Raw genomic sequence first — 14,953 nt, 5'->3', positions numbered from 1 at the left:
AACTTGAAAAAATGATAAAAAAAAAAAAACTTGGTCAATCAGATATTATTGGAGTCTCTAATGGCAGATCGACAGTTTTAACTTTCAAGTAGAAAGGGTAAGCTAAAAATTTAGTTTATGGTTATTCGAGAATATTGGATTTAGTCTTCATATATCAAACAGTGTACAATCTTAAATCTAATGTTTATTAGATAGTGTAATTTCAAATCTAATTGATAAAAGATGAGACTAAATTCACTCTCGTCCCATAACTATAGAACTAAATTTGTACCTTCATCCGTAAATAAAATCATCGTCAAACCATTTTTTTTTCTCTAAAATTTATTCCTTGTTCCATCTATTATTGTCTCCAACAATGGTCGATCATCCATTTATTCGAGAGAGAATAATCGATCACTTTTTGAATAATTTTTTAATCTTTTGGATTCATGATTGTAATAGTGGATTAAGCTTGAAAGAATACAAAGTAAACTAAGGAACTTTAATATGCGCTATCCTCTGCGATTAATGGAACTAAGTCCTCTATCTCTAACTTCAATTCCAAAATCTTTTAGTCGTAGATAGACAACCTAAAAAATTAATGAATGGGGAAGATACCACACACTTGATTTATTATATTTTATGTTTACAATACAATTGTTTATATAGCTAGAATTCTTATTACACGTGGCTAATCTTGAAATCACATCTTACTACACTTAGTTGAGACTTCCCTCCAACTACCTTGCTAATACTATTAGTAAAGAAAGAATCAGTTGCATCACTACCTACACTTTCTTTAATACACTTGCAATTCTAACACCCCCTCTCTAGCAATACCAATCCCAAGTTGCTTAAGCTCGGGCTCATCTGACTTGTCCTAATGGCTTGATTGGACAAGCTATGCAAGGTGTTGAAATGAAATTCTTCAGCAAGCATTTTCTGACTATATGACAGTCAATAGCTATGTGATTTGTGTACTAATGAAATAATAAGATTTGGTGGATGTTTGTATTAAACAAGCAAATAAAGATTTACAACCTAATGCAACAGATTTACTCATGCACACTTGAAAGCTTTGGGATTTCAAGACATGCTCAAATGAATGGCCTTGGCACCTATTTATAGGCCTTGGCACCGACCTAGGAAGATTCTAGATCATATACAACATGTGGCTATATTTACAAGCCTACATAGATGGAAAATTGATTATCACAATTAGCATAGACATTTCTGGTTTTATACCAAATTCTCCAAGTAAACAAGCCACTTCAATTCACAAACATTCGTTGCCATGTGCTTATATTCCGCCTCTACATAAGACTTAGTGATAGTTCATTGCTTTAGATTTCCATGAATTCCCTAACATCACACAATTACTAGTAATTGTTCTTCTAGTTATCTTACACTCCACTCAGTCTAAATCACAATAGATATAGAATTTAAAATCACACTTAGATGAGTAAAACAATCCCAAAAGAGATGTACCCTTCAAATATCTCATGCAAAACTATTTGCATATGATTTTTGGTTGACAGATTGATAGATTGTCTTGCTTGTTGAGAGATATAGCTAATGGATGGCATGGGTAAAGCCTAAGTAAAGTAATCTTCCTACTTATCTCCAATAGAAAAAGGGTTATTTGCTAGTTTAGAATTCTCCACTCCAACATCAAATATTACGTCTTTGATGTATTTTTGCCGAGTCAACAAAATACTAGCAGATGACATTACTAGTTCCACTCCCAATAAGTACGTTGATAGCCTACTAAGCTTGGAAAAATACCAAACAAAGTTAGGAACTTTAACATGTGCTATCCTTCACGATCAATGGAACTAACCTTGAAAGAACTTATCGGTTCCTAATAACGTTAGATTAGTTCCAAATGGGAGATGAATGAAACTATTGGTTAATTTTAACCTTTAATAATTTTTCTCCTTTTACTTCAATAGCAAGCAAAGAGGCAAACTTCAGAATCAGAGGCAATTTTAGTCTACTGAGTTAATTATTTTACTGGGCTTGGTTCTGCTTCTGACTTTTTCGCTCAGAGGATTACTTTTTTAGTGGAGCTTCTGAAGATCCTTAAGATAGATAATATTTAATGTGCGCACACAATATTCAAAGCTTAGAGGTGAGATAAATAATCGGAGGAAACAATATTCAGAAGTAATAAAGGCAGAGTTAAGAAAGAAGTTACTCAACAAATTTATACTGGTTCGGCCTCCTGCCTATGTCTAGTCTTCAGAATTCCGTCTTCCGAGCTTTAATTCACTAATGAACTCTTTCACAGGTAGAACACAAATCTTTTACAACAGACAAAGCTTAAGTAAAGTACTTTCCTTTACAACAACACTCTACTATCTACTCTCTTGTTACTTGCCTATAACCGAAGCAATAACAGAGCTTCTGATTTACAATAGAAATTGGGTTTGATATGAAAATCAATTGAACTACTCTCTCTATTGAATTACACAAATATGAAAAGGAAAGTGTATAGCAATTTGCTTTAGTTTTTCACTTGAAAACTTTATCTCTTTTCGCGTGAAGATCAGTTGTGAAAATGAACTTTGAAGTAGGCTTTTATAGTGGAGCATTTGAAGAAGACCGTTTGAATTTCAAAAGATCTGTTGGAGGAAAAATGTCTTCTGTCTTCACAATTGCTTCTGACCACTGTGCCAATTTATCCATTAAAGGAAAGTTGCATTTTCCAAATGAGGCTTTTGTCGATCATTGAGTCGCGCGTCAAATGATCGTTAATTCTGTCTTCTGAAGTTTTACTACTTTTGGAACACCCTGAGTTGACTGCTTATCAAAGGCTTCTAGTTCCGGTTCTGGGTTCCGAGCTGACTTAGGTTTGGATCTTTAATTCTTTTAAGGTCTTTTAAGTTGCTTTTGTTTTATGCTCCAAATTAGAATAAATATTCAACAAGCACATTAACATAAAAACAACTTAATTCAATTCTAAATTTAAATATCTTTGGGATCTAATTTCTTAAGTATTAAACTTACTTTGTTTCTGGATACTCACCCATAAGGGTTGAGTTACTGAATTTTGTTAAGACTGAAAACACTTAGAGGGATTAAATAGTTCAATAGCAAAAATGTGTTCAGAGCTAAAAATAATGAATTAGTATCAGAGACATAAATATATTAGATATGGAAGTATTAATCAGAGCTTGATGTAAGTTAATGTTTAAATGGTTTCTATATAAGTCTAAATTAATTTATCAGAGCATGAAAGCATGGTAAAAGACATTTCAGAAAAGATAGTAATTTAAACAAGAGTAAGTATTTAAGCAGTTCAGAATCGGAAGTATTTATATTAAACATGAGAAGTGAACATTAGAAGCAAATACATAAAATATAAAGCTAGGCAGCTTATATGCCAATTACAAACTCCTAAAGCCTAGTTAGACTATTTTGAAGGTCTAATACTGCTTAGGTGGTTTCTGGTTTTTGGGTTTGCTTAAAGTTACTTCTGGTTGCTTATTCTTCTCTGTATCTTTCTTCCCCTTTTTGTATGCAGAGGAAGAGGGCAGAGAGGAAAAGCTAAGAGGGATAGGCCTTACGTTCGACTAAGTTATATACTACTGAAGACGTTCAGCGCTCTGAAGTAAGCCATCATGTATACCTTTGCACATGCGTTGTCCTTCAAGAGAGAAGGGGCCATGCTTACTCGTCTCAACAAGAAGAAGTTGAATTGCCTTATTATTCCAGATGGCAGTATCAGAGAGAAAAGAAATGTACTTCTGATTGATACGTATAAGGGCATGATCTAGAGTATGATGTTGATTGGAAATAAATTGAACATTCCGGTGCAAAGTTTCTTGCTAAGCGTAGATGGCAGTGATTTTTTATCTACAGTCTCCATGGCAGTTCTATTAATATTTAGATGACGAAGGGCATCTGACAGAGATTCAGCAATGTTTTGGTCTTTAGATTATTCAAAATGGCCATTCATTTTTCCAACTTCTGTAGCAATCTTTCGGAACTCGGTGGAGAGACGATTTGATACTTTTTTAGCAGTGGCAGTGCCAAAGGGAATAAACCTTATAGTATGCTCAAGAATGCCATATGTTGAATCATGCTGAGTTGGATGGCAACCATTCTATCGGCATAGGTGTGAATGCCTTGTTGAGAGATCATCGTCGCTACTATATGAAGCATGCTTTTGATGTTGGCCAACTCATTCAATAGAATGGTAGTTTCACCTATTGAATATGTAACCATCTAAGAAATTGATGGAATTGATGGCAGAGGGGGGCTGAAGAGTAGAAGAAGCTTTAGCAATTTCTACCATCTTAGTGGCAGCCACTTGAAGAACGTTCGGAATCTCTTCTTGAGAAAGGGTATGAGAAGTGGAAGCACTTTGATCCTTTATTTGCTAAGTGAGTTCAACGCCTTTATCTTTCAGAGCTTAAGATATGTTAGCAAGTGAAGTAATATCACCGCCATCAGGAGTGGGAAGCTGCTGAAATGGGGCATGAGGAAAATTCAAAGCAGCAAGATAAGATGCTTCAGAAGCACTGGTGGAGCTCTCATGAAGGATTGGCTTTTTGGCCAAGTTATCCATAACGTCCTTATAAAGAGAGCTGATGGTTGCAGTCATGGACGAAGTTATTAGAATGTGCGGAGTGGCCAATTGGTCAGAGGCTCCAACATGAATTGTTTCAGAAGACTCGCCATAAGCATTTACCTTAATAAAGGTTTTAGTTGTCAGAGTTTCTAAGACAGAATTGTCCTTCAGAGGATATATAGTAAGAACCCCTATTGGAGAATTTTCCTTAGCAGACTTGATTTGGAACTTAATCAACGAATCTGCAATTGCAATTGTGGTGGCAAGATTGATAGCAGTTCATCTCAATTTAGCCCGCTTCTCTAATTCGCCAGCCTGCCGATAATATTCAGTCTTAAGGGCTTTCTTGAAATCTTCCCAAGAAATGATAGAACACGTACCTCTCCGAATTTCTTATTTCTTCTTGCGCCACCAAACCATTGCGAAATCTTGCGAGTATAACGACATGACATCAAGCACTTTTAAGTCTTCCACAAAACCAAATGCTCTAAAATAGTTCCATAAGCTCTAAAGGAAGTTATCAATCTCCTTTGAGTTTCTAACACCATCATATACTTTTTTTGGAACCTCTAATCGTTGCGAACTAGAGATTTCAATGTTGACGCTTCGCATGCAAGTGCTCTCTTGCACAGCACCAACTCATCCTTCTTAGTAACCATCTCGACAAGCACTTTCTCTAGTTCTTATCGAAGAGAAGCAACTTGAACATCAAACATCTTGTTACTTCTCCCACTATTAGCGACGACCTTATTCACAAGCCAACACCTCTCCCCAAAACTCTTCCCCTACGTCTAGGCGCTTGTCTACCTCTCGAGCTTCTCCTAGCCCTCTACTAAAGCAAGCTCTACGTTTGCTAACCAAGTTGAGATTCCAATGCACTAATTCTAGAACCCTCTAGCCAATTCTTAAATTTTGTGAAAGTGCCTCATGCCTTCTCTATTGTGTCTACAACCTACATACGAATCTATATAAGTCAAACTATAAGGGAGAGTATACACTGCGCCCCACAAGCATAGGCACGCTGCCAGGCACGCTGCCCAGCTGCAAAAGAACTGTTGGTTTTCCAACAAGGCCTAGTGTAGGGAAATTAGGGCGGACCAACCGTGACACTATCTGCCAAGCGCCTTATCTATCAGCCACGCGCCTTTCTTTTTTAGTTTTTTCATCGCAGACCTTATAAAAGAGCAGTAAACATTCTTTGAGGCTGGCACCTTACAATTTTCGCAATGCTAATCTACTTACCTAAACTGAAATTAATAAAATAAATGGCAATTCAATTGCTGCATAGTCTACTAATAGTATCTATCTACATACAGGGCCTGAAAAATAAGTAACAATAAAAAAGAAAGGCGGAACAAAAATACAGCCCATATTTTCCGATTACACCTAGAAGCATCGCAGTGAAATTTAGATAAGTGCTCGACAGGACAGCATATCCAGCAAATATTTCTATTACAATAAGGTCACCATAAAAAGAAAATCATTCAGGCGTAAACACAATCCATTCTCTCAAAACACCAAAAATAAGTAAAAGATAAACACTAGATAATATTCACCCTGCATCCAGAATTGCCATTCCACAAAATGTTTCATCATTTGCCTTATGCCTGCACGGGTAATCAATAAATTATATAATTATCAATTAAGACCTAAAAAATAGCTAAAATATTTAATAATATAGTGCAACTCAGCATCTTACAGTCAAAACCCGCAAATCCACTGAAATTCACTAACCATTAAAGTATATACAAATTTAAGAAGTTTTACTAAACCACTTGGAGATTGAAAGATCTACCTAAATTCTGTTAAAAAATGCAGAAAGGAATTATTTCTTACCTTGTTAGCAATGTTATTTGAGAGCCAATCCAACCCCTCATAAAGACCCTCACCAGATGTTGCACAGGTGCTCTGGATGTACCTGAAAGACAAAAGAGGAGATGTTGATTTGCCCATAGAACTGGAAAACTGAAAAGAGGCAGACACAAACAAAAAAAATGCAGCTGTATAATAGACATATACGTTGTATCAACTATGCAACAAGATAAATAGGAAGGTTTACCAGTGACGCTGGCGGAGTGAATGTAACCCAAGCTTGTCAGTAATCTCAGCAGCATTCATTGCATTGGGAAGATCCTGTTTGTTAGCAAATACAAGCAGCACTGCATCTCGCAGCTCATCCTGAAATTAATAACCATTGAACTTCCAGAATTTTAGGCCACTTCAGCTTTGAGCATCATACAAAACAAAAATATTTGATGCCTTGGATAGTTGGATTGACCTATGAACCGTGACATCAAGACGAGAACTTTGAACCATGACAAAACGGAAGACCCAGAAATCTATCCACTTCCGGGTCCTAGAGATTGCATGCAAAATCTCAGCCTTTAATTAAAAAATAGTTTAATGGGCAAAGGAATGTAGCCCATTGGACTAAGAAATTTGAAAATTCAGATTACTTTCTAATACGTGCACGCAAACCTCAGCAATACATTTAAAAGAATTCACAACTGCAGACTAGGTTTTATAGACGAGTGATATTCCTGGTAGAAGTAATATTTTGAATAAAATAACAGCATGCATGAACTAATAAACTAAGATAATAAATATCCACGTACTTGTGAAGAATTTAAGTAAAGTTAATTACCTTATCAAACATCAAACTATTATTCAAAAAACAGCCCTTTTATTTCAATAAATGATATGTAAAGGCAATGCAATTATTCAATTGAATAAGAAAAAAGCAAAAGTAAAATTTATAATCCAAATAATATTGTTTGACATTGCAAAATGCCTACAAAATAAACATGCTTATTCATGTCATTCCACATAAAGACAAGATTTAACATAACATCACGATCATAATTAGAACAGCAAGATTCTTAATAGGGCAGTCATCGCATATTAATGTGCTTTCACATAATTTTTCTGCATTCATTATAAGCTTCATATCCATTTAGATATACCTGGTAAAACAAGTTTCGCTCGTATTACCTTAACCTGAATTTGATTAAAGGTACATACTCCTTTTAATAAAAAGCCACATCAGCAAAAAAATAATCATAATCAATGACCACAGACATCTAGGTAGCACCAACTAAATGCATACCTCATTCAACATCCTGTGCAACTCATCCCTAGCTTCAACAACACGGTCTCTGTCATTGCTATCCACCACAAATATGAGACCCTGGGTGTTTTGGAAGTAGTGCCTCCACAAGGGACGAATCTGTGTAAAAATAAGCATTAAAAAAAACGAATTAACCTCCACAATCATTTTATAGCGAAGTTGCCTCTTACTAAAGTATTAGAAGTTAGAACCAACTAAAAGAAAAAAGCAAAGAAAAAAGAAGAAAACTTGCTCTCTCTCTCTCTCTCTCTCTCTCATCAAGTTGAATGACATGTAATAAGACTTTGCTAAAATTAGAATAAAAAGATCAAGTAAAATCCCATACCTTGTCCTGACCCCCAACATCCCATACAGTGAAACTGATGTTTTTGTATTCAACGGTTTCCACATTAAAACCTGCAGAAATGAATATATACTTAATTAAAAAATGGCACTCAAAAGTTTCCACAAGACCACCAGCTATCCAATAAGTGCAAACCATTGTAACATATATACAGCAACAACAACAACAAAGCCTTAGTCCCGAAATGATTCGGGGTCGGCTAACAAAAACCGTCATACGAAACCGTGAAATCAAGTCTGTCAGCGACATAAATTCTCTCCCTCGACTCTGTCCTATCCACTACCATATTTTCCTCAATCCTCAATAAACTCATATCACTTTCAATCACCTTCTTCCAAGTTTGCTTAGGCCTTCCCCTACCCCTCACCATTGCATCCTTTTTCCACTCTTCAATCCTTCTAACGAGCGCATCAAGCTCTCTTCGTCTTACATGACCAAACCACCTTAGTCGGTTTTCTCTCATTTTATTTTCAATAGATGTAACCCCTGCTTTTGTCCTAATTATTTCATTACTCACCCGATCCGTTCTCGTATGACCACACATCCATCGCAACATACGCATCTCCGCCACCAATATCTCATGAATGTGAGAGTGTTTCACTACCCAGCATTCCGTGCCATATAACAATGCAGGTCTAATTGCCGTGCGGTAGAATTTTTCCTTCAATCTATTAGGCATGCCGGGGTCGCAAAGGAAACCCGTAGCATTCATCAATAATATAAATGTCACTTTACTAAACTCCAATTCTATTTCCTACTGCCTAAGGATTGATTTTTTCAACATTTTATGACATTTAATTGAATTTGACAAGTGATGAGTTCCCCTGATGCCATGAAATTATATGCACATATAATAGTCCTACTGTCGTCAGGATTATAAACTTTAACCAACCATATACACAACCAAACATTGTCAACCTGAGTCAAATTTTAAAATAAAAAGATTTCCCCATAAAATGGAATGTCATGTTCACAAATCTTATTTTTGGGCCTATAATAAATCAATTCGACAGACCAGTAACTCAAGATCATAATATTTTTCTTGGTGACATGGAAGCTCCTAAAATATTTTAGTTGCACAAACAAATATATGTTTGTGATTGAGCATAATCACAAAAAAAAAAAAAAAAACAAAACAAAACAAAAAAAAAACTAGGTATTTGTACCAGTATGCATGTCACACTATCATATTCATCACATGGGCGTGCACATACATCTCTAATCATTTCCTAGGACATGAATAAAGTTCACACAAACTTGTCAGCATCCTAGTTTGAGCTGAAAAGAAGGAACATTACTTACTCTCCTCTTCAGCCATTCACAAAGAACTTTAAATATATATATAGATAGATAGATAGATAGATAGATATGTATATCTTTAGTTTAATTGATGCTCTATCGTTTCTTGAAAACAGATCCTAGTTAGATGGGCTCTGATCATGGACTTGAATTTGGTACTTAGTTCTAATCTAATAATGCTTCTGATATACATACTATATTCAGTTGGATCTAATCACTGAAAGAACGCAATTCATGAATGAGTACTACAAATTGTTTGAGCGCAACAAAGAAAATAAATTATGATAAACCAACAGTGATAATCGATTCAAAAACAAAATAAGCAGAAATTAAAGGTGAAAAAGGAAATCAACAATTAATTTGCTTCAAGCCACAAGCATGCCATTCAACAAAATCCATGGATCCTCTTATTCCAACAAACCTAGCAGCACTAAGTTGAACGAACGACCAAAATATTTAGCGCATCAGAAATCACTCACCAATAGTGGGAATGGTGGTGACGATCTCTCCAAGTTTGAGCTTGTACAAAATTGTAGTCTTACCAGCTGCATCAAGACCCACCATAAGAATTCGCATTTCCTTCTTGGCAAACAGCCGGCTAAAAAGTTTCGTGAATGTCAATCCCATATCTGCTTCCTAGATGTTGATCCCTGTAAACAAGTAGCAATACAATCAGCCAATCTCAAAAACTTAAAACTAATAGCAGTTTCGAGAAATCGATCTATTCAGTGATCCAAATAAAATTTACAAAAAGAAACAGATCGAATAGATCCCAAGCCAAATACTAAACTAGTCGTGATAACATAAAGTGAAAACCATTCCAAGATTCACAATCTAACGAGCATGATCCAACCAACTCCGTGTCAGATCAGATGAGGAACAGAAAGGCTAAAAACAATCAACAACAGAAACTTAAAAAAACCCTAGATAGCATCAACATGAACTGCAAAATTCGAAAAATACATCAAAAAAAATCCGATTGCAATGAGAAGAATTGCATTAGATCGATCATGACTGTCGAATTACCTTTCTGGAGAGGGATCTGAGATTGGTATGAAAGATCAATAAAGCAAGCGGTTGAGAGTACGAGGGAGAATTAGAGACGAAGCTTAGAACCAACGCGTAAATGCAAAAGAGAAAATGAGAAAATGAATGCGAATCTATACGAGGGAGTAAGTCAGGGTGATATAAAGGCAAATTAATTATCATTTTCATATTTTTGAATTAACTGAAATGCCCTTCGTTTTCCACTATATTATTGATTAGGACTCACGCTATGCTCCTCCCAATGAACCAATGCCACGTAGCTTCAGTTTGAAATCTGGTGTTCTTGCTTATGAAATATAACCAATCGGATAGTTCCGCGTCACCTACGACTTTCAACGGTGATTTTCAGTTCAAATTTGGCAAGGCAATTTAACATCCCGTTCCATTTGTGGAAATTAATTACTTTTTATCTTCAAATTCTAAATAAAAAAAACAAGAGGTGTATTTGATAAAAATTACTAGTGGCCAAAATAATTACAGTAATAAATATCTATCAATAACAATAAATAGTAAGGTGTCCGACACCTCACATCTTATTCTTGTACAATTACGTACGTTTTACCTGTTATCTTTTTTCCGTTACTTTCAATTTCTCACTCTGGTAATTATCTTATCGTTTCTTTCAAAATTCTAATTTCGTTCATTACTGGTTCCGATCTAGAGTCTGTCCATTGGTCTGTCAATCACTGCTGTCACTGCTCCTCACGGCTGCCACTTTCGGTTTTTGCAAATCTGGCGTATCGGTTGCTATTCAATTTGTTTCTTTCTTCAAAAAACCTCCACTCTCAAGTATACTACAACAATCACAAAATTGTTTTTCTTCAAGAGAACCGAAATATGTTATCAATCTTCATTCTAAGCACCTCGAACAGAGATTAATTAATCACTTTTTTTATTATAAATCATTTTATCTATTACTATAATATAAAGAGTACAATACTCATGATAAGTATAATAAATTTTATTTTATTAAACTACTTATAATTAAATTTTATAAAATACTCAATCATATGATACTATTAATTCATAGTTGTTAATTCATTTTTTAATTAACAAGTTAATTAGTTGATATAATTAGTTTAATAAGTTTAATGCCATATCAGTATAATTAATCTTGTATTAATTAGAGAGTTTACTAGTTAAATCTTATGAATTTTCATTAACTTCTCTAGAGATGCTTTAATTCACTTAATCAAAAAAAATTATATTATACTCGTATTCTACCCTTCAAAAGAATATTTCTCCTCTAACCAAATACTCCTTATTTAGAGTAATTAAAAAAAACAAACACTTATTATAATATTAATAACAATAATAATAATAATTTTATTTTACTGGTAATTCATATCAGTAATTAATGAATTTTCATATTGTTATTAAATTATACACCAATAAAATCCTGAGATTTACCTGAATAGGTTCTAGAAAATAGGAGGCATGGAAATTCCAATGTTGTGAAGAAAAATAAAAGGTATAATATGAGAAGAAATCATAATCTCGACTTTGGAATTCTCTTTTCACATTGAGGGATTCCTTTCATATGCAGAGGAAAAGAAAAAGTTATTAGAAATGTCAAACTCTAGTCCTCATTTTTTTTTTAAATATTCTTAACAATAATGTTATATACAACTACATTATTATAAAACAATAATAAAAACATGTATAAATTAGGGAATCTCATTGCAAAGAAATATACCCTTTTCAAACTAACTAAGCATATATGAAAGGTTAGGATTGTGGGTAAAGTATTAAATTTCTCCTTGAAAATCTTAAGCTCTGTCTTGGATAATGGTAATTGAAGAAAATGTGAGTTTTTTCAGATCCAATTAATTTGTTTGAGATTTATTCTCATTTCTCACAATGATTATTGTTTCTTTTATAATCAAATTCCAAATTTAGTTTAAATTAATAAAAATTAGTTTCACCAATTAAGGTTGATTTAAGCGATTAAGGGTTTTAAGTCGCTTAAATTAGAGATCTCAAATTTGAATCCTAATATACGCAAAAACATTTAATTGAGAGAAGATACGTCTAAAAGGTGCATGACGAGCCTCGAACCCAAAATATCGAACAAACTATAAAATAATATAAAGATGATTTTCACTAAAATCAATCTTAATTAGTTGGAAAAGCATGTGAGTCGCCAATTTATCTGTGAAATTGATGAACATCTATTAACGTTAAAGAATATATTTACTAAAAAATAATTAAAGTTTCAAAACCTTATAATAAAATAGATTTTTTTAAATATCATTTATTAGAGATTTAATTGCACGTAGAGTTTTAGAGTCATTTATTAGAGATTTAATTGTACACAAAGAAGTTAGTATAAAGTATGTATCGACTTATGACTTGGTAGGAGATCTCGTTACTAAACCTGTCATAAGAGATGTTTACGTAAAACATGTTAGATCCTAAGGTCTATGTTGAATCTAAACATACTTCTATTAATTTATCAAATAATGACAAATGTAAGAATGAGGTTGTTTTTTTAACAAATTGGAAGCTTCAATAACAAAAGCCACCTTATTTGAGCTACAAAAGTGACTTCATTAAAGAGCAAGATGATACATATACATGCTAAAAAGCACATGTATATAAAAAAAATTATATGTAATCTAAATATCAAGTTAAATATAACTTAAACTCTTATGTCTTTATAGTTGAAAGCAGACTCTAATTGGATTGAACTAAGGTTGGATGTTTGGCACATCAAAACTGATATCTTGTTAATGAAAGATATATGCTTCTTTCAAAAGAAAATGGTAATTTACATACAAGGTGTTGGCCCAAAATAAATAAATTTTATTTTCATATGTATAGAAAGCTTATGTTTAATTTTAGGGTATAGTTTCCATTTTGTATACAAATTTTCAATTCTAGTCAATTTATAGAATGGGGTATTTGTTGGGCCAATAAATAAATTTTATTTATTTATGTAAATATATATGTAAAAATATGTAAATAGAGTATATAGTCAATTTTAATGAAAGTTTATTGAAATAAAATTATATAAGAAAATAAAAAGGAAACAAAAATAATAATAAAAAAAATAAAGCTTTGGTAGGTCTCGGCGAGACCTATAGAGGTCTCGGCGAGACCTACCCCTGGAATTAATTTCCAAGGCTTCGTTCGTCTCATCCGGTTTCCCCGACGCGCACCGAACCGCAACCAAAGCTGACCCACGAAACTTAACCCTTCCTCACACCTATGACCCTTAAATCTCTCCCTAACCTTGATTTAGCTAAATGATGTGGCATGTTAGTTGGTGGAAGTTGGAAGAGATTGAGGGAAGTTAGGAATTGGTTGATGGAAGTTTAATTGGTTGATGAGGTGTCATTTTGTGGTGAAATTCTGAGAGAAATATAAGGAAAGTGGGGTGAAAAAATGACACTAATTGTCCTTCCAAAAAACTATAAATAGACCCTCTCACTCTCATAAAAAAACACTCACTCAACACAACACAAATCCCTCTCAAAGCTCCAATGCTTAATTCCTAGTTTTTGTTCTTTGTTCTTCAAGTTCTTAGTTCTTCTTTCCTTTTTCTAGCTCTTTCTCTAGCTCTTTTAGTATGCTTTAGCTTTAATTCAAGCCTCTTTTCAAGTTTTTCAATTCAATTTAGCATTCATAAGCCTTTAGTTTACTCAATTCCTTAGCTATAATTAGTTTGCAAGTTAATTTTTCCAGATTCGTCCAAGTATTTTCAAAGCCCGATTTCGTCCATTTAAATTCATTTATTGCTTTCGATCTCTTCAACAAAGTTGTTCCTGACGTCTTTAATTTCAATCTAGTATATTTATTTTCCTAATTCTGTGCTCAGAAACTATAGTTACAAGCCAATCTTTATAGCCCAAATTCGTTTAGCTAGTCTGTTCCTAGAATTTTCCAGATTCGTCCAGTTGTTTTCAAAACTCAATTTTGTCAATTTAGAGTCCGTTTTAGCGTTCGATCCCTTATAGAAGTTTGTTCCTGACCTCCTGAAGTTAAATTTAGCCTATTTACTCGTCCAATTCCGTGTTCTTAAGCACTCAAACGAGCCCACCGAAATCAAAGGTTAAATCTGCCCCATTTGTCTACCATACGTTTTGACATTGCCAAGATCATATACCATACGGGCCCAACCGACCGCAACCCTCCGAGAACTTCAAGCTGACATCAAAGTTCAACGTCCAGCCGAGATAGCTATTGTGGCTCCGAGTTTGTCGTTGAATTTCAATTTTATTTTAATTGCATTTCAATTCCTTGTATTGATTTGTTTTTTCCAATTCAATTGATTGTCTATATGTTTAGTATAGAAATTTTTCAATTGTAATTCATTCTCAATTTCATGCTTTTTGAACATATGTATTCGAACCTTGATCAAATCAATAAAATACCAATTTTTTTACCAAATCCCGTGTCAATTTCGCACTTTTAATTTCTTTATTTTACCCATCTTCAATTTATACGCTTAGCTTAAATAAAAATAATTAATCTAGCAAAGTTTTTATAACGGCGTTAGAGACCCAAGAGGGACTTTTTCAATCCTTACGTCCCTCGCCAATCGTTTCGATTAGAATTCATGTTTTTGGCGCACAATTTC

General features: G+C 33.9%; 1 protein-coding gene across 1 annotated transcript; it reads right to left on the bottom strand.

Moving 5' to 3' along the window:
* Nucleotides 1-5,907: 5,907 nt before the first annotated feature.
* On the bottom strand, nt 5,908-10,508 carry LOC136231217 (ADP-ribosylation factor 2). The gene is made up of 7 exons (XM_066020531.1): nt 10,351-10,508; nt 9,804-9,974; nt 8,008-8,078; nt 7,662-7,781; nt 6,615-6,733; nt 6,392-6,473; nt 5,908-6,162 (listed from the first exon to the last, which is right to left on the bottom strand). The coding sequence occupies exons 2-7, from the start codon at nt 9,949-9,951 to the stop codon at nt 6,157-6,159; spliced, it is 546 nt and encodes a 181-aa protein (XP_065876603.1). The 5' UTR covers nt 9,952-9,974; nt 10,351-10,508; the 3' UTR covers nt 5,908-6,156.
* Nucleotides 10,509-14,953: the final 4,445 nt, after the last annotated feature.

This window comes from Euphorbia lathyris, chromosome 5, assembly GCF_963576675.1.
Source record: "Euphorbia lathyris chromosome 5, ddEupLath1.1, whole genome shotgun sequence".
NCBI lineage: Eukaryota > Viridiplantae > Streptophyta > Magnoliopsida > Malpighiales > Euphorbiaceae > Euphorbia > Euphorbia lathyris.
The sequence above is the reverse complement of the archived record's forward strand: the minus strand, read 5'-3'. Positions and strand labels throughout refer to the sequence as shown.